Source organism: Thunnus maccoyii, chromosome 17, assembly GCF_910596095.1.
Source record: "Thunnus maccoyii chromosome 17, fThuMac1.1, whole genome shotgun sequence".
NCBI classification, from domain to species: domain Eukaryota; kingdom Metazoa; phylum Chordata; class Actinopteri; order Scombriformes; family Scombridae; genus Thunnus; species Thunnus maccoyii.
This window is the reverse complement of record NC_056549.1, coordinates 25,988,205-26,013,427: the sequence shown is the minus strand read 5'-3', so window position 1 is coordinate 26,013,427 and position 25,223 is coordinate 25,988,205. Positions and strand designations below refer to the sequence as shown.

The window sequence follows — 25,223 nt, the reverse complement described above, 5'->3', positions numbered from 1 at the left end:
CTTGGACCTAAACAGTGGGACATTTTGCAAAATAACCTTCAAATAATCTTCAGAAAAGAATCTTAGGAGGAGATAACAGCATCAGCAAGAACAGAAGAGGAAATATCATCTTTGGATATATTTTGTAAATCAAAACAACTAGCTTAGTTGTCAACTGCTAACTGCTACCTGCCACTGTTACCAACATTCCAAAGGAGAAACTGCACTGAGAAAGCTAACAGAAGAGTTATTTTGTGAAGAAAAGAAGAGAAATTAAGGGGTCCTTGTTGGTGGTATTCTCTCGCTCTCTCTCCATGAACTGGTGTGATGGTGACACAACTGACATTTGTGACCTCTCCTATTTCCAACTATGCAGTGTCTTTGTCCATGTCCATGTCTACGTCTGTGTCATTGTGTGGAGTGCAAGGGAAATATGTCAATGATCGTCAGTTTCTTTTAGACATTTGTAACACTTGTAATGTTGTAAGATTTTTGCTACGAGAAATACTGGCTGGGAGCTAAATAATCTGAGCACGCTTGGTCTGCTATGCCCAGTGGTCCTAATTGAGACCATGGCCTTGCCTGGGGCTGTGCTGGAGGGGAAACATTGAAAGCGGAGCAAGCTGGGCAAGTGTGGAGGAGTGCAAGCTAGGCTAACTGTTAACTCATACAAACCGGCAGTTCCAACAATCATGTCACCTAATGTTCTCTGGACAGCAAATTGAATTATATAACTCCCTCATCAGTGCTGGTCACTCGATGACATGCAGGAGCTGTCTACATCAAACTGAGACATATACTTTTCTCTCTAAATGCACTTTAATGCACTGTGCTGCTAACTGCTCGTTCTTTTGTTGTTGTTTTTTTTCTCTTGGGATTTATATGTTTTTATCATTTTGTAAAGGGAATTTTTAGAGATATAGTATATCATTTCTGTTGTTGCTCTGCTGTGGGCTGGGAGGAACAGCATTTTTTTTGTGCGCGTATGCAAATACAGAAAAATATGACAATAAACTAAATCTTGAATCTTGAATGAGTGGGACAGAACATGATAAACGTCTATGTAAGCACTGAATCAAAATTTTAATTGTGTTGAAAATTGGGACAATTTGGTAGTTAATGTTAAAAACCGGGACACTGTAAATGTCCATAATGTTAGCAAGCAAGGCTAACTAGCTTCAAGTTTTCCAACTAGATTACAAACTTAACAGCACAATAGGTCCGCCTAAATGTTGAATGTTGTGAAATTGCTAATTGGTAGGTAATGTATTGTGATTTTGTTGAAAAATTGGGGAAAAACAACTTATATCTATGTTTTCAAGCTATACTATGATGTTCTTCAGTCATTGGCGTCCCTTAGAAGCTAACAATGTATCCCCTAGCAATGCTGCCTCTCTGCTGTCAGTCAACCAGTGCCGTGGGAAACGCCCAAACCTCAAGGTTATTGATGCTCTTTTCAAGAATGTTAGAGGTGGGAATCTTTGGTAATATAAAGATTAGATTCAATTCCAACTCTATGTGTCACGATTCGATTCAGAATCGAAATAAAAAAGGAGGCAGTATTTTCAGGGTCTTATTCCAATGTACCAAGCCTGCTAAATTGCAATGACATATGACTGGCAGTTAAGCTAAGTGATCTTGATGAAGATCACTGTGTGTGAGATGAAGCTTTTTTAATGGATAAAATGTATTAAAAAATTGTAATTTACTGACCACCAGTGGCTAAATATCAATTTTAAAACAGAAATAGATCTACACGTTCTGGAGGGAGAAATTATTTTAAAAAGTGTTTCAGTGTGCTGTGCGTATAGTCTGCCTCCAGCAGTGGAGAACATCTCTCTGCTGCAGTGCATGCACAATAGCTGCAATTTATACTTCCTTAAACTAAAAGTGAGGAGAGTTAAAATTTCAGTTTGACTTAGAAGGTGCCCTGTTTAGGTTTAAACAAACAAAATTTATATATACCTTTAGTGTTACACACCCAAATGCACTGCGTGTATCCTTGAGGTCTAACAAACATGTTGAATGGATTTCCTTCCTCATGAAACATTTCAAAGCGTGTCGTCTTCTTCCTTGCTTTTGCAGGTGAATTGCTGCATATCCTTTGCGCACTATAGCCACTGTTGATCAGTGGAAGAGTGTGCAAATCATTTGCTATAACTGAGCATTGCATGACATAAATTATTTACTATCACTGTTAAAGTGAGGAAAAAGTATCTGATGAAATCACTTGAAGTGCTGCATAAAAAATATTGTGTATACAGTCATGTATTCTATTTCTCCACACTGTTATTTACTTGGGGGTGAATTCGTGAGTCATCTAAATGGGATGGTCACACAGTTGTCCATAGACATAATTCAAATGGATGCTTCATTTTGAGCTGTACACACAGTCAAACTGATGGTGGAAAGTATTCATTGGCCACCTACTGAAACAGCTAGAACTGTTTTTCAGAGAAAGAGTTGAGGTTACAAAGATGAATCATACTGCTCTTGAAAGACTGCCAAAACATATTGGCAAAATGTTTTGTCTCAGTCTAAAGTCTATAAAAGTTTTAACAAGCTTCGGTGCTGAGGAATTTTATTTTTGGCTGCATGAAAATGATTCAGAAACAGCATGTAGGTCATCATGAGATGAGACATCAAGATGCAATTTTTATTGGTGTTGTATGGATATTTAAAGGCTCATCATTTCTATTTAAAGGCACCCTGTAGTACTAAACAACCTGTGGCACAATGGAGCAATGTTTTGATGATGGGGTTTTTGCTTTGTTTGTATTTCGTGCTCTGTGTGAGCCCGAAATGAAAGGCGCCGCAATTCAACAGTTTCATGCTATTTCACATATAGAGCTGTGAAGCGGGAAGATTTGCTGGTTTCCAGAAGTATTTTTCCCCACTGTTTGACATTTAAAAATTTTGTTTAACGGTGTTCTAATGTTCCTCAACGTAGAAACACATGAGGCTCAACTTTGTCTCTGAGAAATCACGGTAACCATGAACTTCAGCCTCTGCATAGCTAGCCATTGTTAAAATCAATGTAAACAATTCAAAATATTCAAACATTTTAATATTTTCAAAATATTTCTAAAATGGAGCTTTGGAACTGTTCTATAAGGAAGGAAATGCACATTTGATTTTCACATGAAAAGTACACAGGGTACCTTTGAGACATTTAAGACCTTTTACTTTATGAGATGGGTGAAGAGGAGACTGCAAGGCAGACCCAGAACACGCTAGAGGGATTACTTAACACTTGGAGGATGAGGCTGGGGAAAAAGATGGATGACTGCCAATGCAGCTTTGACCTGAATCGATATAAAGATACGTTTATGTTTACTGACATTTCTGAACCCAACAACAACAAACAGTAGCATTAACTTTTAGTTTCGTCCACCCACAATGCTACAGTAAGACTATGAAGTTAGTTGAGGTAAAGAACTGAAGGTGATGTTGTGTTCTGAGTCACCTCATGTGTCAGCTGAGCTTGCACACTGCCATCACCATTTGGGTGGCGCATTTAAGCTGTCAAACTAATTTGCTCATTCTGTGCTGCTGCTCATGCAACTCTCAGCTCGACACCACAACTTGAGCATCCACCTGTTCCCTGTGGCAGACTACACTGATTTCTGTCTGTTTTGAATTATGATGGCAGGCATAGAAAGGCTAGATGCTAAAGACAAAAAGAAAAAAGTTTCCGAAAGAATTTGTGGCTGATATATTGTAGGGATGTGCAGAGAGCCCAGTATTTGTATTTGTTTGTATTCTGTATTTGTTGAGGCAGCAAAATTATTTGTATTTGTATTTGAATAAAAGTGGAAAGACATTTAAAAATCCTGTTTTTGTTTTTATTACGCTTTTAATTTTAGAAAATTAAAGTGTTACAACAAGTGTTCATGAATAAATTACCTTATAAAGGAGGTCCCCACACCAGGTCTCAAACTGGAGTCTCCCAGATCATAGACGACTGTGCTGACTACTGAGCTAAAACTTTACTCATCGCCTCATTGCAGACAGACCTCCACCTATTTATACACCCATAACACAGAGACAGCACAGCGTGTAATGTGTAGGGAAGAATGTCAAAGGAGAATATTGCTTTGCACTTTTCATTTATTGCCTATTTTTTTACAACTTAACTTTGTGGAAAGGAGAAGGGGAACAACAGGTTATGGGGAGTCCCTTTGTGCACTTTGTGAGTGTCAGTAGCTCAGCTTTATCTCTTGGGAAGACCCACAACTCCGGGAGTGATGTCCAAATTAGGAAATGTGCGTCATGTAGCAGGTGGATGTGACTCCCCTTGTTGAGACCTGCTGATAGACGTAACAGCAGAGCAGAGGAGAGAGACTGAGATAGCGATGTAACCAACCTGTGCACTGGTATTTGACATGTTTTTTTCTATCTTCCCGAAAACAAATCATTTTTAAAATATTTGTATGAAACAAATATTCATAAAAAAACAAAACATAAACACTATTTGTGCTTTGCCGAATAACGAATAATTGTTTAGTCTACAAAATGTCAACAAAACTGAGAAATAAAACTCAGAAAAGCATCAAATCCTCCCATTTGAGAAGCAAAAAAGAGAAAATGTTCAGAACACATTCAAGAGAAGACTAATGAAGATTAATTAAATGTGTTTCCAGTAGTTTTAGAAGTACAGGTACTGTACGTTTAGTGTGTGTATGTGTGTATGTGTATGTGTGCGTACATTTATAACTACTAAACTGATGAACTGAAACACTCAATTTTTATACTGACACACTCCTTTCTCTAATTTCCACCCCTCTATCTCTGTAACACATACACACATTAGGGGAAAGACACTGTGCGGTGTAAGCAGCTTCCTCTCTAAGAGATGTCCAGGCTTTATTGTCACCCAGCTATTTCTGTGTGTGTGTGTGTGTGTGTGTGTGTGTGTGTGTGTGTGTGTGTGTATGCAGACAGTACAAGTCTGAATGTTCTTGTTATTTTAGTCTTCCCAGAGGCTGCATTTCACTTCACACTCAGCCCGCCTGACTCAAGCATGTACACCAGTGTGCCCAGAGATGTACACACATGTTTGTACTGTACATATCAGTGCAGAGATACACAAACATGCTCAATGCAACACTGAGTGCCATTGTCTTCATTGGAACCAGACAGTATCTCTATAAACACACTGAGTAGATGATAGATGAAGTAATACTGCAGTTAGGTTCTGCTAAGTGTTATATCTGTACAAATGATCTCCTGACCGTGGTAAATCAACAGCAACACACAACATGAACAGCACAGCCATACAAAATATAATAATATCCTGGCATACAGCCACACAAACACACTTCTAATATTAAATCCACTCATGGTAATTCACAATGGCACAGTGGCATAATGTGTCTCTGTGTGTGTGTGTGTGTTTCAGGATGCATAATTAAAGAATCTATTCTAACTATCAACTTTAATTTACATAATATGAAAAGCAATAATATTACATTCATAGGAACCGGTATCAGCCTCTATTTAAAGTTTGTAATATTATATCAACATGTGTGTCTTTGAACTTTTACATCAACTGTAACAAACTTTCATAGTTAATAGTTTCTAATTTGACAAAACAATCTCAACTCAAGCTCCGCCTGCTAGCTTTCGCTCAGTTGTAATAGAGACGGATCTGTTGACATGCTAACTCAGCAGCTGTTATGATGTCATGTTGGCTTTAAAGTTAAATGATTTGGCTGGCAATTTTTCGTATTTTTCTTACTGTCAGCAACTCTCATGTGCAGAGCCAAACCAACAATGAACTCATGCCAGTTACAAGTAACACAACCTTTTGACTTTGTACTATATTATACATTTATGAAAGAACTAGTACAAAGTGAAGAGGTTGTGATATGTAGCAAAACAAGCTAGTGAAGCTCTGTAAACAGAACCATGTTCCCGTGCATGCGCAGCGGTGTCTGCCGTACTAGGAACCGTTCTCCTGAGGGTTATCTTGTCACTGTTTTTATTCTTTAGAGCCTATTTTAAACAAGCTGCGGTAACCATTGTCTTCAGGGAGGAATGAACATGTCACACAGTGGTGTGGCTCATTGACATCTTTTTAATAGTTTTTGGTTTAAAACACGGAGGAATAAGATATATCAGGCTTCGGACACACACACAATACTTGTAAGTAGGATGAGTTCATTGTTGGTTTGGCTTTGCCCATGAGATTTGTTGACAATAAGAAAAATATAGAAAATCTCCAGCCTTATCCTTTAACCCTGAAAGTCTAAGCTTGGAAAAAGTAGTTTGACAAATCCCAACCCAAGGTTCACTTACTAGATCTTCTGGAGCTTTCAGTCATATCACAAGGTATTCAACTGCTACTGAGCTCACATATTTACAGATTCTTTTCTGTGACAACTGAGTGATGAAGACTGTGTGATAATTGTCATGAATTTTGCTTAGGTATTTATAATCTTGACAAGAAGTTTTGGTGACCCTCTGACTTTATTTCCATTGACATTATCTTGTTCAAACTTTCAATTCTACACTGAAAAATAGGAATTTATGTCAACTGTCAACTACACAAACATGTTTTCTCATAATCTAGGATAATAGGCAAAGGCCATCAGATTTTGCAATTATTTCATGCTCTCAAGGTTGAACTCATTTTATTTGAATCTTTAGTACTTGATTGATGCATTTTTAAATATAGTTCTTTGATTAATGTGAAAAACATTAATTGCTCCTAGCAACTGCCACTGCAGCTTCCATTTAAACTGAAAAACAAAGCAAAATAAGCTTCACTTGCAGCAAGAAATGAGCTTAATGAACACGATATCAGCTGAAGACTGAATTGAAACAAAATGGCATTTCAGTCTTATTATCAGGCTAACTTTGACTTCATGGCTAAATTACACTTATTATAAAAAGGAAAAAAATAGCAAATTGTTTGCCATTATTGAGTCATACAATGTTTCATCAACATGGTTCTTTGACAATACAATCCCAACTCAATGTCCACTTACTGGCTTTTTTCCAGAGTTTGCTTTGCATTGAAATCATAACATCAATCTAATATGTCGACAGATCCATCCCCATGACAACTGAACAAAGTCCATCTGCTGATGAAGGTTTGAAAAGGTGTCCTAGAACATGTGTAGTGCTAGTCACATGTCAAATGAAGACATGTCTGAGTAGCCCAATCAAAGCTTTGCTTTGCCTTTTCCGTGTTGCTGTGATCAGAGTACTGTAATCCCACATCACAGTCTACATGTAACCCACAGCTTGTCAACCTGGTGTCTTAGTAAATGTTGAAGTCTGGCTCATAATGTAAACACTCATACTGTAAGAGAGTCATTGAGTCATTACAAACACACACACACACATATCCACACACACACATTCAAATCCCCATCAAAAATAGGTTACCTAGGAACAGATGTAAAGCTCAAAGGAAATGAAATTCTGCCACTGAAGATTTCCTCCAGAGACTGTATGTGTTTGTGTCTATGTATATCTGTGTGCATTTTTCACCACACATGTAAATAGTGCGTGTGCGTCTGCTTCACGGATTCCATTTTTATTAGTTACGGTGTCCTTATCCTGCATAAACAGATGAAAGGTTGGCATGCTAGACATGAAGCCAGTGGGGGATAGAGAAGGTATGAGTGTGTGTATGTGTGTATTTAAGAAAGAGAGAGGAAGTGAGACTGTGAAAGAAGGAGAGAGATAGAAGACAAAAATAGAGAGGGATAAAGAAAAGAAAATCTCAGTGCCCTGTCTGGTGGTAAATTTACTGTGTTTGTGTGTATTGTACAGTATGTATGCGTTTGTGCCTTCCACACAACTGCTCCACTCGAATGAACCAAACTAAACTAAACGCTCCAGATATTCAAATCAACCAGTGTAAAGTCTGTGTAAACGCCTCTGCTGTGATGTTTTTCATAGGGCTGAATCTTTCACTTTCACATGAGGTCTAGTCTGGCCTGTATATGGACTCTGAAGTGTGCCACTACAGCAATTACCAGTGTTTCACAGTCATCAAGTATAATAGAACTATATCCCCTCATAGGGCTCCGTCTGTGCTTATAGAACTAGGCTTACAATATTGTAACCATCATTCCATCTCACACAGGCTCCTCCCTCTACTAGACTCTATGGGTACAGTAGGCAGAGCGTGATGAATGTTTGCCCTGCTGTGACATGCCTTCAGTCTGCCTCACTGAGCGTAAAGCAGCCTCCGTGGCCATGGCGCATGTGAAAACTAGGGGTGCAATGGATCACAAAACTCATGGTTCGGATCGTATCACGGATTTGAGTCACGGATTGGATCATTTTTCAGATCAGCAGAAAAAAAAGAAAGAAAAAAGAAATGCTCAGTTGTTAAATTAAATTGCAATATGAGTCATGATACCTTCCTCCTTTAAACATGGTAGTGAAAGAAACAACAGCCTGTGTCCACATCATCAGAACTTGATGATAACTTATAAACATAAACACACGTCTTGTCCTGCAGCTTAGTTTGTTGAATAAGCCACCAAACAAACATTCACCGTTAACGTCTGTTAGGGAGGGTGTGGGAACTTGCTCTGTTAGCAATTTGTATTTTATTTTAATGAAAGGGGAGTGTTTTGCTGTGAAGACACCAGCAAAATGCCCAACACACCCTAAGATGCAGAGCAGATACACCGTTGCTGAAGTGAGAAAGATGAAAGGGGCAGCAAAGTGCTGCCTTATATACTGTGATACATCCTGATTGGCCATCTATGTACATGCAAATTTCAGTGGGTGATTGTGTACGTGTGATTGGAAGAGAGTATTACCCATAGAGTCCAGTAGAGGGTGGAGCCTGTGTGAGATAGAACTATAATCTTCAGCTGGTGACAGCACACAGCAGCTACATGGGAGTAACTGGAGGTGAAATTTCTCATGGGAGGTGGAGAAAGAGGTTATTGTTTGTCCATCACTTTCCCCAGAGGGATTTTTCCCACTGATCCAAGAAATCACAGTTGTTGCAGTGTAAACTACAGCAGTTCACCTTTCTCTATCCTCCCCACTGGCTCTGCAGGAGGACACAAACACACACACACACACACAGAGGGAGAACTGCATCCTTGTGGGTTGTGGGGTCTATTTCGGGAGCCCCAGTGTCTGATTCAGCCCCGGGACTCTTTGTTAACAAGTAAACACAACCTCCACAACACATTCACCCACATCCACAGAGTACTGCATGAATGAGAGACACACACACATTGAGCTGTAATTTTAGCATCTTTCTTTTACAACTCAAAATAAAGCAGAGTTCAGCAAGATTGTAGTCAGCTGTGCTGCTGTGGGAATACAAGTAAAAACAACTTTCACACCAGTCCTTTGCTTACATCTGAAAGTTTAGTGTCAGTTCTTTTGGTTTTCTCATTTTCTTAACGTGACTTAAAGACACCTAGTAGCTCCATATGCTCCTCAACAAGTGTTAGTGCTTTGTTAAATCCTTACACTTTTCATTTCTTGATACTGTTTTGCTCAAATTTGACATGATGAGTAAGGATGAAAAATAATGCTGTGAAAATCTTAGAGATCATTTTACTGTCATTACAATAAAAGTTGTGAAGAACTTTAGTGAGTTCATGATGCAAACAAGACAACAGGACAACAGTCACCAAAACATACAAATAAATCCATCATTATCCTGAAAATAAAATAAAAAACACCATAAATGATTGCAATCTAACTTATTTACTGTCATCAATCAGACATTTCAAACATTTCTTTTATAACTGTTCCCTGAAACCTCTTTTGTACTTTTGGGGAAATAATCTTAACTCAAGTTTCACTTACTAGCTTTTTCTGGAGATTTTGACATTCAAAAAAACTGAGAAAAGATGCAGTTGAGAGCTCCTTAAAAAGCCAGTAAGTGAACACTGAGTTACAAATATTAAACCCCTACTGACAAGATCATTATCCAAATTACATTGAATGACAATATATTTACATTGAATGCCAATGTTTGTAAAACTGATTGGCAAAACAATCTTAATCAAGGTCCCTTTAGCTGTTCTGGAAGTTTCAATTATATCACACAATCTTTCTCAGCAGATGGAGTTTGCCCAGTTGTCATGTCATGTTCAAATCTCCATATTTCCTAGGACTTCATGATTGTAAAGTTTACTGTAAAACAGTATTTGGTAAAACAGTCTCACCACATCTGTCCGTTCAGTAACCGCTCTGGAGCTTTTGACTGTATCATAAGATCTTCCTCAACAGATGGACTCGCCCAGTTGTGATTGGGCTCAGTTGTTATTATGATGATAGATGGAGCAAATTTCCATTTCCTCCATCTGCTGAGGAAGACTGTGTGATAAGATAAAAATATTTTTCCAACTATTGTTTCCAACGTCAAGAATGAACTTTCAATGTCAGTTTTCATTCTCAGCCTTACTGTCAAAAACCTCACTACATTAAAGGCGCACTACCTACTTACCTACTACGCTACCTACTACCTCCTGAGTTGACCTTCTGTAGATATAAGGTGAAGTGCAGAATTGCCCATTATGAACATAATTCTTTGGGATACTGGTCAAACTTTTCCAAGGTCAAGGTGAACCCCCCCCCCCCCCCCCCCCCCTTAATTCTTCTGTACATTTTAAGAAGGTCTTAGATTAAAAAAAAAAGACTCTATAACCATATCGACAAGGTTCAAACCACCCTCTCACAGCTAGACTTGCTTTATGAAGAGTTTTTCCATTGTGTTTCACCTAATTTTCAATAGCCTGTGAGTATTACGGTATGTGGTTTTGGTCCATCTGTTAGAGGTCTGATCTGTTTTCTACACTTAAGTGGATAATTGAATTATTGGAAGGGTTCCACCCCCTCAGCTGCAACTCTATTCATACCACCTGTGAAATGTGTATATGTTATGTGCCATGATGACAGTTAATGTTGGGTAAAACATGAAACATGTTGGTTTCTTAATGGTAGTTAATGAACAGCTGAAATCAGGCAAACACAGAAAGATTTGGAAGAAGATCACAAAGCTTTGTTTTTTCCACGCTAGTTTAATGTATTTTATTCCCAAGTAAAGATCATCCTTAGGATACTACTCACCACCCCCTGTTTGACTGCTCTGTCCGCCATTTGTCTAGCTGATATTTTAATACACTACAAAATAAAAACTAGGTGCATAAACTTAGAACCAATGTAGGAGAAAGATACGCTTTATGTTTTTATTTGCAAAGACTCCACCTTGTACTCCTCACCACTAGTGTTTTGTGATATTGGTAAAAATGTATTATTTTTATTGTTATTGTTATCATGATTATTATTATTATTATGTCTACTTTAGAGCTGTGGTTCCCAAATGGTCCAGGCTCAGGGGTCACATTTTCCCTTAGACATCAGGTTGCAGTCCACACTCAACCAACATAACACCCAGTCAACTGACTGACATGACTCACATGACTGACCGGGATCGATTGGTTATTTGTTCTATAAAGTTGCATGTTTTGACATGCTACTATACATACTACTATTACTAGGAAGCAGGAAAACGGTACTTAAAAATGAAAGCTTGGTTCTGTAAATTCCCTTAATTTCACAAGTTTTTTTTCTCTATTTCAAAGTTGATCCACAAATTCATGATCAACTGAAAATGGACCCATTGGTATAGTGCCTACCTTTGGACTGTGCCTTGTCAGTTGGGAACCACTGCTTCAGAGCTAGATAGTCTGTCTATTAGTCAGTCAAATAAATGCTAATGCTAAATGCCAATTTTAAAACACAAATGCAATTTCTGGATAATGTTATGTATCATTTTCATTACACTGATACTAAAGTGCACAAGAAGACCAGGAACAACATTAGCATTCATTTGGTGTCATGTGGCCATCTGACAAATATAATTCTAATATTCAGTCTCCCTTTTGCTCCATTGATCTTCACCAACTCCATAGCAAAATATCCACTATAGCAAATGGTCCACTATATTCACCAGCTAGTTGCTAACTTGGTCTCTCTGCTGTTTGCTTCTAGGCAGTGTAGAGAGAGTTTATCACAGCTTTTTAACTTAAAACAGCTAAATGCTGCATCTGAAAAAGAGGTTGATGAAAGTGATGAGACCAAAGTAATAGTAAAGATGCATTCCTCTCTGTGAGTAAGCACTTTCACATTACACATAGTCTTGACCCAATGACCCAACCTCTAAATAATTTCTGAAGGAGGATTTTTTTTTGCTAACACAGTTATTGCTACTCTGTGACAGATTACATCTTCAGCATTATCCTTCGCCCATTTCTCTCTCCACTGCACCTTTAGCGCTCAGCCTTGAGCTAGAGGCAGATGGAGAGGAATGACCTCATGTCTAAAGCTGTTTATGAGTGAAAGGCCATGGACAAACAGCTCCTCTGTCATAGTCAGGGAGTAACAGTTTTTCTCAGCAGTATGTGTGTGTCAGAGAGTGTGTGGGTGCTTGTGTGAGCTCTGGCAGCCTAGTGGTTAATGCAACAGTGTTGAAGGTCAGCTCAGCGTCAAGGAGAACATATCTTTGGTAATTAGCACTCCCACAGAGAGCCCGGCATCTGTGTCTAACCAAGCTACAGAACATTCACATGTGCATTGCTCATACACGTGAATCACTACTTCCAAGGTTCTTCATTGATTGTAACCAATCTGTAAAGTGTAATTCTAACACAAAGCCCAATTCCTGAATCTAAACTTGTGCATAAAATGTAAAAAGTGCCCTCAATTTGCTGCTGAACAAAGAACCGGTTTGACTTTTTAATCAGTCCATTGTTGATTGGTTTAATGGACAAGGATGTATTCCCACTGCAATATAGTTTCATGTGTCATGAGCAGTGTTGCCAACTACTTTCAGTGGGAAGTAGCTAAAGCCTTCAGGAAGATGTCGCAAGATGAAGTCATGTGCTTTTTTTCATATATATGATGTCACAATGTATTTATATATACATGCATACAAGATTTTAAAAAATCTAAAGAAAATTAAGTTGACTGACTGTAACTAGCTATATCGTTAGCTATTTTTTCAAGCAGCTCCTCAATGTGCATCTAAATCTACCTCTAATATTAAAAAACTGTTTCACAGGCTGTTGTACTGACTCTCACTGAAGTATTATGAATAGAGAGATTATCATGTACTGGAATAAGTGTATTCATTCATTCTATTGTTAACTGTGTATTTTGATGAAACAAAATCAAACTGTAGGGGATCAGTGGGGATCAGTGATCAGTCATTAGGTATTCACATTCACAGCTCATTCATGTCTCTGTCTGGCTGATGATTGGTCGACTGAACGTGCTGCTGCTTTGTCCCACCCACTGAACACAGTCAGTCCAGAGAGCCACATTAGTGCACATTCACTAAGAAGTACTGGTGACTCCCTTCCAGGTGAGGAGTTAAGAGCTGTCCAAAAAATCGCTAGACATGTCTCTAGCTGCTTTTTTGAAAAAAAAAAAAGTCGCTTAAGGGGTCTTAAAAATTGCCAAATCTAGCGAGGCTGATGTTTCATGATTGTTGAATGATTGTTCATTTTGTCTACTCATTTTGGGATGACATTTTGTCCCAAAATATACTAGTCTAATCAGGTATTTGAAGAAAAAAATATAGTCAATCTAATCTAGACTTGAGAACAGAACATCAAGAAAAAGCTAAAGTACTTAAGCTAGCGTGTAAAACCACAGTGTCTTGTTTTCTATTCTAAGTGTGTTAAATTCTCAAGGTATTTGTAATGATGACAGCTTTGGAGTTGTTTGAATTATTTATATGAAGCACAAGGTAAATGTATGTTAAGTTTGCCCCTTACATTAATAATACAGTCTGCCTACAGGCCTGATGAAAAAAATACATTCATTTTTTATGTTTACCTACAACTGCGATCAATATGATTACTAAAAAATCAAAAAAGAAAAAGAAAACTGGCAGTCTGACTTTTCAAATTTCAGATTCCTTGACAAGTGCAAATCATCCGTGTCAAACTGGATCATTAAAAAGTGAATTCTTGACCTTAATTGTAGTTTAACAAACTAGTCAAGGTCAATGATCTATTTTTTCCAGGCTCTTTAACTGCATCTGAGATATGGTTGAATGAAAAAAACCTCACAGTAGACCACACAGTGCAAAACAAAAATGTATTGTATGCTGTATATTGATGCTGTTGTATGCCACTGTTGTGTGAACATCTAACTGCCACAAATATAGACTTGATTTTATCTTCTACTTTTTTATGTGTTGTGTTAACATGACTTCAAGGACACAAAGGCGACGAAATGTGTGTTTAAAAAAACCCAAATGACGATATTATATTATCTTTACGTTGTAATGTGAGCAAATAATTAGTTTTCTTTACATTGATAATGGTGAACTTGAATATTGTCTGTGATTAATTACAAGAAACACGGAGAATCAAAACAGGTTACTGTGCATCAGAGCGGTGGATTCACACGACTGAGACTCAAGTTAGATTTGATTCATGAATTTAATGACTTCAGACTGGACTTGACCAAAAACAAAACCAGAACTATGAAAATCTTTAATCTCGAGGTTGACTTTAACACAAATGACTCATAACTTCATGCTGGACTTGAACCTTCTGACTTATACATGAAGAGGAAGACTGCGGGCAGCTGCAGTGTATACAAAGATATTCAGTCTTGTGTTCAAACTGTACTGGATTACTACTGGATCCTCTGCAGCACTTAGTTTAATGTGCTTTTGATTTATTGTGATTGTGGCATAAGAGAAAGATGAGAGAAAAAAGTGGTTGTTTACTGCGAGAAGAGAGCATACATATCCATTCTGTGAGAAGATATTCCATTTTTTAGAAAATAGGAAATAACACACATTACCATTTCTTCCATACTGAAAATCCTCAAGACAACCCTGTTTTCTAGTAATTACATTTATATATAACTAAATTCTTGTCCCAATTATGATAAACATAATAACTTCCTGGATTATGTTCACAGGCAATGTTTCATGGATGAATGTAGCGCTGCATTATATATTGTACTGAAGTAAGAGGGAGGAGGTCAGGGTGGATGGCAGGCATACAAGATGCAGGACTCTGGTACCGGAGACCAAGGTTCACATCATCATCATAGATGCTTTGATATTTCTTCCCCTTACACTGTGACGGCACACTCAGGACTGTGCTGTAAATTATGTTATTTGGAGGGCATTAATGTGATTTTAAGCTGCTTTCATTGGAGATTGGAATTGTTGCTGGCAACAACTTTGTCACTTGTAACAAAATCTTGTAACCGTTAAGGTGTTGATGCTTACAGAATAATTTCCACCAAGATGGGGATTTTCCGGACACTTTTGTTGATGTTTTTTTCACATATGGCCATATTTATGTGTCATAAAGCCATTTTCACCCTAGTAAAAAAATTCAAATCATAACAGAAACAACTGACAAAAGGTCCATGAATAATTAATGAAGTAGTGTTAGAAGCACAAACAGGTGTTAGGTAGCTTGTTCACACTTGGTTGCATGCATTACTCCCATTAACTACATGAATAAATCAGTGTATTTTTAGGTTGCTTTATTTCCATCACTAGCTGCTCTTTCCCATGATGCACTGGGTGAAAAGTCAGTCTCTTGTTAGTGTTGACTTTACATTTTAAATGAAGATTTGACTTGACAACAGCGGGTGCAAGAAGCTGCAGAATGCCTGACTAGTGACTTGCAAAACAATGGCTCCAACAGCATCACTGCTGAATGTAGTAGTAATGAGAAGGCCAAGATTAACTCATCAGATCAGTATAATATTATACATACTTAAGTCTCAGCAGCTTTTAAATACAGTCTATTACTAGGCATTTGGTGTCTTCTGCGTTATTTTGCTACAAAAAATCAATGATTATTAAAAATTGACGCTATTACTGCTAAACAGAAGGGTTTTTTGGCCTTGCTACAGCAAAACGCCAATTCTCCTAAAGAAAGAGACACGCTCAAGACCTTAACTTATAGCACTTATAGCACTATGCTCACACCTTACCTTTCTCTGATTGCCGGATGGATCATTACTGGCCCTGATGGGGAACCCATCCAATATCTGAACCCAGATTCATCAACATACACCTCAACACCTGTGGTGTAAAATAGTGCTTATCTGTGCCCACAAACTCCTCAGAGAGACTCACTAAAACACTCTCTGCTGCGTTAAAACAAGAGGGGAGTCGGAGTCATACAAATGGCAGTAAAGGCTGATTCTTCTGTATCACTGGAGTGGCTTTGCCAGAGGCTGTGAAGGTAGAAGTGCTCTTTAGAGATGGCTTCATTTGCAGTTTTATCCAACATAACAGTGGAAGGAGCCATAAGTCTTTCCTTTTTGACTGCCTTATGTCAGTGTATTAAGCTCTATTATTCTCTGCAGGTTCAGTGAGTGTGTGGCAGTGACCTGGTTGGGTGTAATAGAAAACAGAATAGGTTACCTGGTGAGAAAATGGTAAAGCTTTGATTTGATAGCCTTAACCAGACCAATTTCTTCTTCTAACGCCAACCCCAAATCAAAACTCAACTCAACATTTTTTAGCCACTTGGGGACAGCACAAGTTATAAACACAAAATTGATATATTATAAAAATGTCATGGCCACCATGTTAAGAGCTGCACATTTACACACCCAGCAGAGACAGAGAAAAAAACATCAATTGGAGTCATGTTGCTGGCCACCTGACAGATGTAAGTCCAACATTCACTATTTTATCTCTGTTTTAGTCTCCACCAACTGCTGAGGGAAATATCTGTCTCTTTAGCTGCTAAATGCTCCACTGTGTTCACCAGTTTGCAGTTTGTTGCTGGGCAAGTATACAATATGTACAAAGCTGCAAGCTGTAAAAACAAAAAATGAGCTAAAAGATGCTAAAAAGTTAAGCACATTAAAGCTGAGGGATTGAAGAGTTGTGTGATAGTTCTCTGTGAGTACATACCAACGACTCCTTTCACATTACACATAGTCATGCAATGCATTGTTTACATAAAAATATTTATTGGTGCAGCTTTGACTTAGCCCTAATATTAATATAAACTGTACATAACCAATAATTTGCTGTTCTGCACTGGAGTGTAGAGGTGTAGTGCAAAGCTGCTAAATGTATATGATTAGTTTAGAAAAATATCTGTATTCTGATTTACACTGGCACCAGAAATAGTGAGAAATCATCCAGACTGTTTTATTTTCTGTTTTCAATTGTTTTTTATTGACATTTATACATTTATACCCCATTAAATATGGAATTTATGGGAACAAATGGTGTTAGTGCAGACATTTTCTATTGGTCCCTGTGGGGGAATAAGAACAAGAATGATCCTAATGTCCATGAGCTGTTTTCATTCATGTTAGACTCATTAAAGTTATGGATGATGATTTATTTGTGTTTATAGATTGTAGGTTATAAATTGCGTGTAAAAACATTTTTAATCAATGATGTTGTTTGGCTGTGATTGGATAGAATAGAGCTACTGTCATGCCACTAAACTGTGTGTACGGGTCACTTTCACAATGTTTGCATAAAACTACAGTACACAACACAGTAGGAACATGAGATAAAACTATTCATGAACATAATGAACATCATTAGGCTGCCATTAAGGTGATCTGTGGAACACCAGTGAATGTTATTTAGTGTTGGGAGGATTCCAGAGTACAATAGAAAACACCTGCTGCAGGATGCCATGATGCCCATTTTTCTTCTTCATGGCGTTTGGCAGATAGATCAATGGTGCTGTGAAGGTATTCATAATGAACTCGCTCCTCTTGTATTATACTCTAATCAATCCTCTCTTTTATGAACACACATCTGGAAGACAGAATGTTATTAGAGAGTAGCTCCAGGAGAGTGAGTTGAATATATTACTGGGCTGGTTTTCTTCAATAAGTGATGGTGCAGATTAACCAGGTTTTAATCATTTGTGATGTGTAGATTGCGATCTAGCCTAGTTATAATGCATATCTGACATCGCATATTTCATAGTTGTCAAATGTGCCTGTTTAATGTACAATTCAACCAAAGAGGGCACAACAAACATCTCACACTGTTTGACTGACACAGTCCTGAGTCACTGATGTCAGTTTGACAGTGACAGCAGCTCTGGCCTGACAGAGATGCATGGTGGGAACGCTTGGAGTGCCTTCTGCAGGTAGGTCAAGTGCAGTTCAGCGCTGACAGCCTACATTACTTAAAGATGATGTGAAATTCAGTGGATGTATTGTTGCCAATGCTGGCTTGTTTCACCACTCAACTTGAATAAAAATGAACTATTTTTATTTGATTTGTTGTTTGAGATTTGGACAGCTCGTGAGGATTCAGACATTATAAGTCTTGGAGGGAGTTTGTGAAATTTTTGTCCTTTTTTTTTTTTTTAATTTTTGAATTCACAGTCATTAAATACACAAACAGAACTTATACTATAATTAGGATAAATTTATAGGGCTTTGTTTAAATTTTGACAAATCAGTCATCAGTGGACTTATGAATTGTTTGTACATAATCACATTAACTTCAGCAAAATGCCCACACGATTCAAAGAAAGGCTTTTTTTGAGAATTGAGAAAACAACTGTTTGGTTGAATAAACTTAAAGTATTTCAGTAGTGGTGTGTGGTGTAAACACAGCTGAATGCAGGTGAAATCATCTCCCTGTCTTACCAGTGGCACATAGACAGGGTGACACATTGCCCATATAGCACTGCAGGATGGCACAACCACACATGTCAAAGCACATAATGCTTAGCTGCCTCTGTCACACCCACCTCCCTCCCTCGCCCCCTCTCTGTGTCTGAGGATAAAAGGATCACCGGGGAGGCTAGTGAAGGAAGGTGAGGGACATGCAGTGAAAGCAAAATAAAAAAAAAAGAAAGAAAGAAAAAAGAAAAAAGAGGAGGACAGAGGTTTTTGCGATAAGGTGGTAAATGAGAATCCAGCTCTCTGTGAAGTGTTCAGATGGCATTAGAGCGGAGAGATAGTTTGGGGACAAAGTGGCTGAGTCAGTGGACAGTACTCAAAGAACAGACAGGCTGACTCAGTGGCTCTTAAATACACAGTCACAAAGCCAGACACTGGACCTAATGTTGTTTTAGGACAACATCAAGAGTAACAACCTTTCTAAGGGAAGAATGAAGATGAATCATAACTTGTATTTTTTCAAAGAATCACAAGATCTATGTGCTTTTTCAACATTATGAAGACGATTGAGGTTGTTGGTGTATTGGAAGATTTTATGAAACTGTACCTTCTGAAGGCTCTTGGAAATGAATTAGAAATGACTGTTTTCACATGAATGCTCATTTAAACCTGCACTAAACAATATCAGCAGACAGACAAAGTTAGTAACTCGCTGGTGGACATAGTGGAGCATTTATCAGCTAATGAGAGTGAGAGTGAATATCTGATTTAAAATTTACAGGTGGCCATACGACTTTTGTCAATAGATGATGCCATCTGAACTTTACAAGGCAATAATATGTCAATGTTTTGTATACAGCTTGCTTTGCTGCTCCCAAGTGGCCAAAAGAAAACAATTAATGCAGTTTTAAAGACAACAGATTTGACAGATTTGAGATATTTTGACAGTAACACAGAGAAGAATTATAAAGACAGCAATGTTGTATGTTGTATTACATTAGCAAATGATGTGTCTTCTTGTATATTTGTAAGAGGAAGAATGTATTATTACTTAAAAGTCAGAGTCTCACTTCAAAGTATAATGTCAGTCCACTGCATCTTTAACCTTTTCTAACCAACTAGGCCTGTTAGGTTTGAATTTCTCCAAATGGCCTTGAGCTTGATGAGACCAAGGTCTGGTTGTGCCAGCTCACCTACCATGGTGAGTCTCCAGTGTGACCAAGAAGCTGCCAATTACAAGAAGAATTCACTGATTTGATCTTCTGCAGCCAGAGAGGAGGACCTTAAGAAGCTCAGATACCTTGTTGAGTTTGGTTGAAAAGAAAACCTGCAGGATCTCAAGCTACCCTAGAATGAGTGCAGCTCTCCTGTGTCCCATGTCAGTCCATTGTACACAATTTGATTCATTGACCTATTTGCACACTTTGGAAAACTATATGTTTGAACCGAATCACAGAGCCGGTTTCTGCTGGGCCTCCACATGGGACAAGTAGCAATATGCATGTGTGAGCTTCAGTCCCATGCAGAGCAGGATTAAAATTGGCTCCCTTGCTGTGAAAAGTTGAAGAAACAGAGTTTTACAGACAAATCTCAGGTTCCAGACGGCTGAGCACAGTGTGCCGGAGCCGCAGGACAAGAGCTCAATGTCATTTCGCAGCTTTAAGAGGAGAGCTGGATGCTGGTGAGGATTTGGGGAAGAGAAGAGAAACAGAGGGAGGCGAGAGGAGGAGGTACGGGAGGGAGACTAATCCAAATACATCACTGCCAGTGTCTTCACATACACACATGTACACACACATGATGAGGGGCCAAAAGGTCAGCAGTGTGTGTCTGGTTTGGTTATGATGAAATATATGGCAGTGATGTGGAGAGCACCCAGGTGCATACTGGGAAGACAGGCTGTCACCAAGCTGTCATCGTCTGTCTGCCACAGCTTGGACACCCTCTTGCTCACCTGCACACACACACACACACACACACACACACACAAAGAGTAAACAGTAGCATTCATTCATAAAATAAACAATTACACTGAGGTGTTAACAACAAAACAACAAACAAAAAATGTTTGAGGAAATCTTTTTTAGATAAAAGTGGATATAATGTGTTAGACTGGACAAATTCAAGAAAGAGGACTTTAAGACAGCTATGGCTGATTCTGCCGCTCAAATTTATGACATAATATCTTGTAAGTGTACTCTATAGGCCTGGGCATCTTGAGCCTTCATTATAAGATGAAATCATATAATTAATGTTTTATGTCCTGCACAAAGAGCTCAGCCCAAGTGGACATGAGCTACATCGTTCTTCATTTCAGGAAGCAGGGCTTTTACTTTACTGTGTCTAAGAAAAGTTGTACGTATATTTGTTACGCATAATTTCCCTTGATTTTGCTGACAGTGATCATCTTTAAAGACATGGAGCTCTGTTTCCCTGACAGTGCATGCTGCATATTGTGAATTTGGGTTGTGATAATTACAATGAAGAGGTGCAGTTTAACCGGGTATCATGGATTACCATGATTAGCACATGTGTGCCCACCTGCTTATACCTGGCCAAGACTGTATGGCACGAGGTGCGGTCCTGTTCTGTGTTATTTTTATGACTGACCGATCGACATAAACAGATCCTGTCTTAAAAGCTACAGTAAGAACTTTCTATGTAGATGATACAATAATATACCTGTATATCCTCCTACCCCCACCTCAATGCTTCATGTTCCCCTGTGGCGATTCTGCACCTCCTGAACAAACATGATGTATGAGAAAGTATGATGAGCGGAAATGTACATAAACACCAAGTCTTTGATTTTAAAATACTTTATTTCATAAACAATATCTAAATTCAACTTGGTTGGTCACATACACAGTAAGGATAGAAAATGCTTGAATTAGAATAAGAGAAAACAACAAGAATCGGGCATTCCTATCTGCTCCTTGAGTTACGAAGATGATGGTGAAGATCTGAAGAGAGTGGCCTGATGGTTAGAAAACTGCGCTACACATGGAGGAGGCAGGTCTAAGCCCATATATTGGAAAGCACCTGCCCTGCTGAAGTGCCTGTAAGCAAGACTCTTGAGTTTCCTTCCAGCTGCAGAGATGCTGCTGAGCCTGACGTCTAACCTTTCTGTGGAAAGAAGCAACTTTCTTTCTGGTAATCATTTCAAATATTCTTTGCAAGCACGTTTGGTGCAAATTGTATGAATGAAGGTGAAGCTTGCATCATCTGCTACCATCTGCTTTGATTTCAGAGAGAAAGACAGACTAATGCTAGGCACCTTTCTCGTCTTCTGCTTTGTTCAATACTCTTGTAGTCTCTCTCCTGGTGGTGTGGTCTAACTGGAAGATAATGTTTAGTTTCAGATAAATCATGTAGGCAAGCCATCGATATCTCACAAATAGGCTAGACATAAATAAATCCATTTTCATACTGAAAAGACAACATTTTGGTCCATTGTGTAAATAGAGCTAGAAAAGATTCACATTGTTCCCCCATGTTCAAACAGGGCTGGCTAGTTCTTTAAATGTTGGAAGACCTTCACCTGTGTGGCTAGACTATCATAAATTATCTCTAATATATAGCCAAATATTGCGAATATTGTGCAAGATCAAAGACACTATTTGTGCAAAGAATGTGTGCTCCTCTACTATAAAAGCTCTGACAGGTTTCAGTTTTTATGCCTTTAGTTTTGAGTTTTAGAAAAGTTTCCCACAATAGAACGACACGAGGACAACACTAAGAAGGCATTTGCTGTATAGAATACCTCCATAATTCAATTAGAAATGCCTTTTGTTAAAGAATACACCAAAATGCACACGTCACTAAAGCCATTCACATAATGTTAATGTAAAGAAAAGCCCACAGGCCATGGACTGTACTGTATGTGCTGTTCGGGAGAAAATAGAGAGAGCTCTCTGCTTCCCCCCAAGCATTTTTCTTGTTTCTGTACAGTGTGATCCGTCCGTCTGTTCGTCCATCTATCCCTCGTTTCTGACTCACCGGTGAAGCTACGGTCGGTGAGGCGCCGAGGAGGAATGACTGCGGGCCGGTGAGCTGTGCTGGGCTGGACAGTGCTTCACCATGCTGTGCCTGAGACAAACTGTGCAAACGCTACTGTGCTCTTCGTCCTCTGGGCTACCGGCACTGCTACTGTACAGTAAGTACGGTACCATTCCAGAGGAGCCTGTGGATGTGTATGTGTGTTGGTCTATGTGTGTGTATGTGTGTGTGTGTATGTGTATGTGTATGTGTGTGTGTGTGGTACAAACGTTGGCCAGGCAGTGATTAACTCAGGTCTCGCTATGACCAGTCAAACTGTAAACAGTGGATTTAGTCTTCAGTTTTTATATACAGTCGAGCATTCGTTCCTCTTTGGGGGACGAGGCAGAAAAGAAGCTGTGACCCCCCCCCCCCCCCAACATGTTCATTGTTTGGCTTCACAGCAAATAAAATGTTTTTCTTTCTCTACTATGAAATGTCTTGTCTTTTTGTGCAAGCGCTTAATTCTAGACAAAGAAAGCGGCAGTCTGTGTATCCAGAGGCTGTTTTGTTTCTCTCCAGTTGCTGATAAATCAGTTGTTATGAGGTAACCAAGGAGTAGATCATACTGCAACACAAGAAGAAGAAGAAACAGGAAATTGAAAGTGAGTCAACACCTCTCTGATTGGACAGGCAGGCAGAAAGGTGGCAAAGTCAAAATTACAAAACAATTCAAATCATCTAATGGCCTGTTTGAAGAATTCACATAAAGCATTTGAGCACTGTGTGTGTGTGTGTGTGTGTGTGTATTAATGACTTCAAATGATTAATTGAGCCAAAGTTTTCCTGCTGATTCATCTCAACACTGCTGTCTCAACTGCTCACAGATTTTAATAAGAAGTCTGTTTCTTTGTGTACTTGAAAGTTGGAAACTCAAAGGTGGACTTATTTATCTTGGTTGCTGACAGTAAACTTTTATGTGTGATGTCACTGAAGCTTCTTTGTAATAGTCTGCATTATTCAGAGTAATGCTGTGTTCACACATATTGTATTCTGAAAGCTGAATTGTGCTTCTCCATCAAGATGATGCATTGGTGTTTAGTAGTATTGGTAGCGTTACAGCAGCAATTATAATACATTGGTTAAAGTGAGTGAGTGTAAGTTTTGAGAGAAGAAATAACACATTCTTCCTCTTAAAAACTGAAAGTTGAATTCATTGGTAAAGAAACACTCCCTGTTGTAGCAGCAGAACTCAGGGCTTTTTGCTGCTACGACCTTAATTGGTCTGGTATGACCAGTAGCTCATGGCTAATGTTAGCAAACTTTGGATATGCAGTGTAACCAGCCCGGTCGCCAGAATAAAATGTTGGCATTGTACATTTCTGCAAACCACAGAAACCTTGAATATCTATGTTTCAACACGTGTAATACGTAGCATATTAACATTTCAACAATTCGTATCATCTCAACATTTCTAAAGTGACGTAGTTCACAGAAGATTTATATGAGCTGCCTTTCTTATTAGGAGGAGGGGATTGTTAGGAAGTTTGTTGGCAGAAAGTTGGCGAGCATGGTTCGAGACCACCTCGAAACCAATGCCTGCTTCCCGTTTCAACTGACAAAAGCGGGTGTTTTTATCGAGGTGTCAGGACATTTGCAGCTGTTTTTATTTTATTTTTTATTTTATTTTAACCCAAACCATGATCTTTCCCTAACCTTAACCAAGTGGTCTTTGTGCCTAAACCTAACCAGACCTTAACCACAGCGTTGTCACATCATAAAACATCATTATTCAATGGATAATGGCCAACATTGAAACATAGACATTCAATGTATCTGTGGTTTGCAGAAACATTCAATGCCAATGTTTTGTTCTGGCGATTGGGTTGGTGTAACTTACACAATGAGTCACTTTTCAGAATTGATGACTCATCTCTTTTTTTGTTACTGTTTAAAGGACGGGTTAAGTCTGTCTTAAAAGAATGTTCTGCGTCCCCGTATCCGTAACCTAAATTTCTAACCATTTCTGCGAGGGACTGCACATTTCCCATTTCCCATTTCCCAAATGACCGAGTGCTTCTTCTGCACATCCCTATGCAGACACCCGTTGTAGTGCAGACAGGACCATTTGCCTGGCTGCTGTCTGTGTCTGTTTTTGAGTATATTCACTAACTAGCTACGTAGATTACTTTGTAACAGGAACGTCATAACTCTGCTGTTTACCTCGTGACTGCACAGAAAGGGGGAAAATATTCTGATGCTGTGATAGCTTTCCAGATTTGCAAAATATTGTCTAAGATGATTATAAAACCACTGTGCAGCATCTGATTAGCCCCCAGACTGGCCTTCAGAGGGCCAGTTTTCAACATGAGATCATTTCCTCCCGCGCACTGTGACATGTTTCACTAAACAAACCCTTTGCGATCCACACTGTAAATTCAATTTTTTCTGAAATTTGCATGACACTGTCATGATTTGTGATCTGTGTGGAAGCTGGCCCCAGGATCCTATGTTGGTTCATGAAGCAACAAACCTTCACTAAGACAGCCCTTTGATGTTTTTATTTAAACAAAGTGCTGTTTCAAGTCTGAAAGCCCAGTTACACTATATTTTAGCATTTACCATTATCCTGTAATTGTCACGTGTGACCAGCAACAACTTAA

At 38.7% G+C, this 25,223-nt stretch overlaps 1 protein-coding gene across 1 annotated transcript in view; it reads right to left on the bottom strand.

Annotated features, from left to right (window-relative positions):
* Positions 1 to 21,444: 21,444 nt before the first annotated feature.
* The window catches only part of cnih3 (cornichon family AMPA receptor auxiliary protein 3), a 90,823-nt gene continuing 87,044 nt past the window's right edge, over positions 21,445 to 25,223 (bottom strand). Inside the window, exon 6 of the mRNA XM_042391083.1 lies at positions 21,445 to 23,188. Within this exon, the coding sequence (XP_042247017.1) occupies positions 23,161 to 23,188 (28 nt within the window). The 3' untranslated portion in view covers positions 21,445 to 23,160. The remainder of the gene's footprint in view (positions 23,189 to 25,223) is intronic.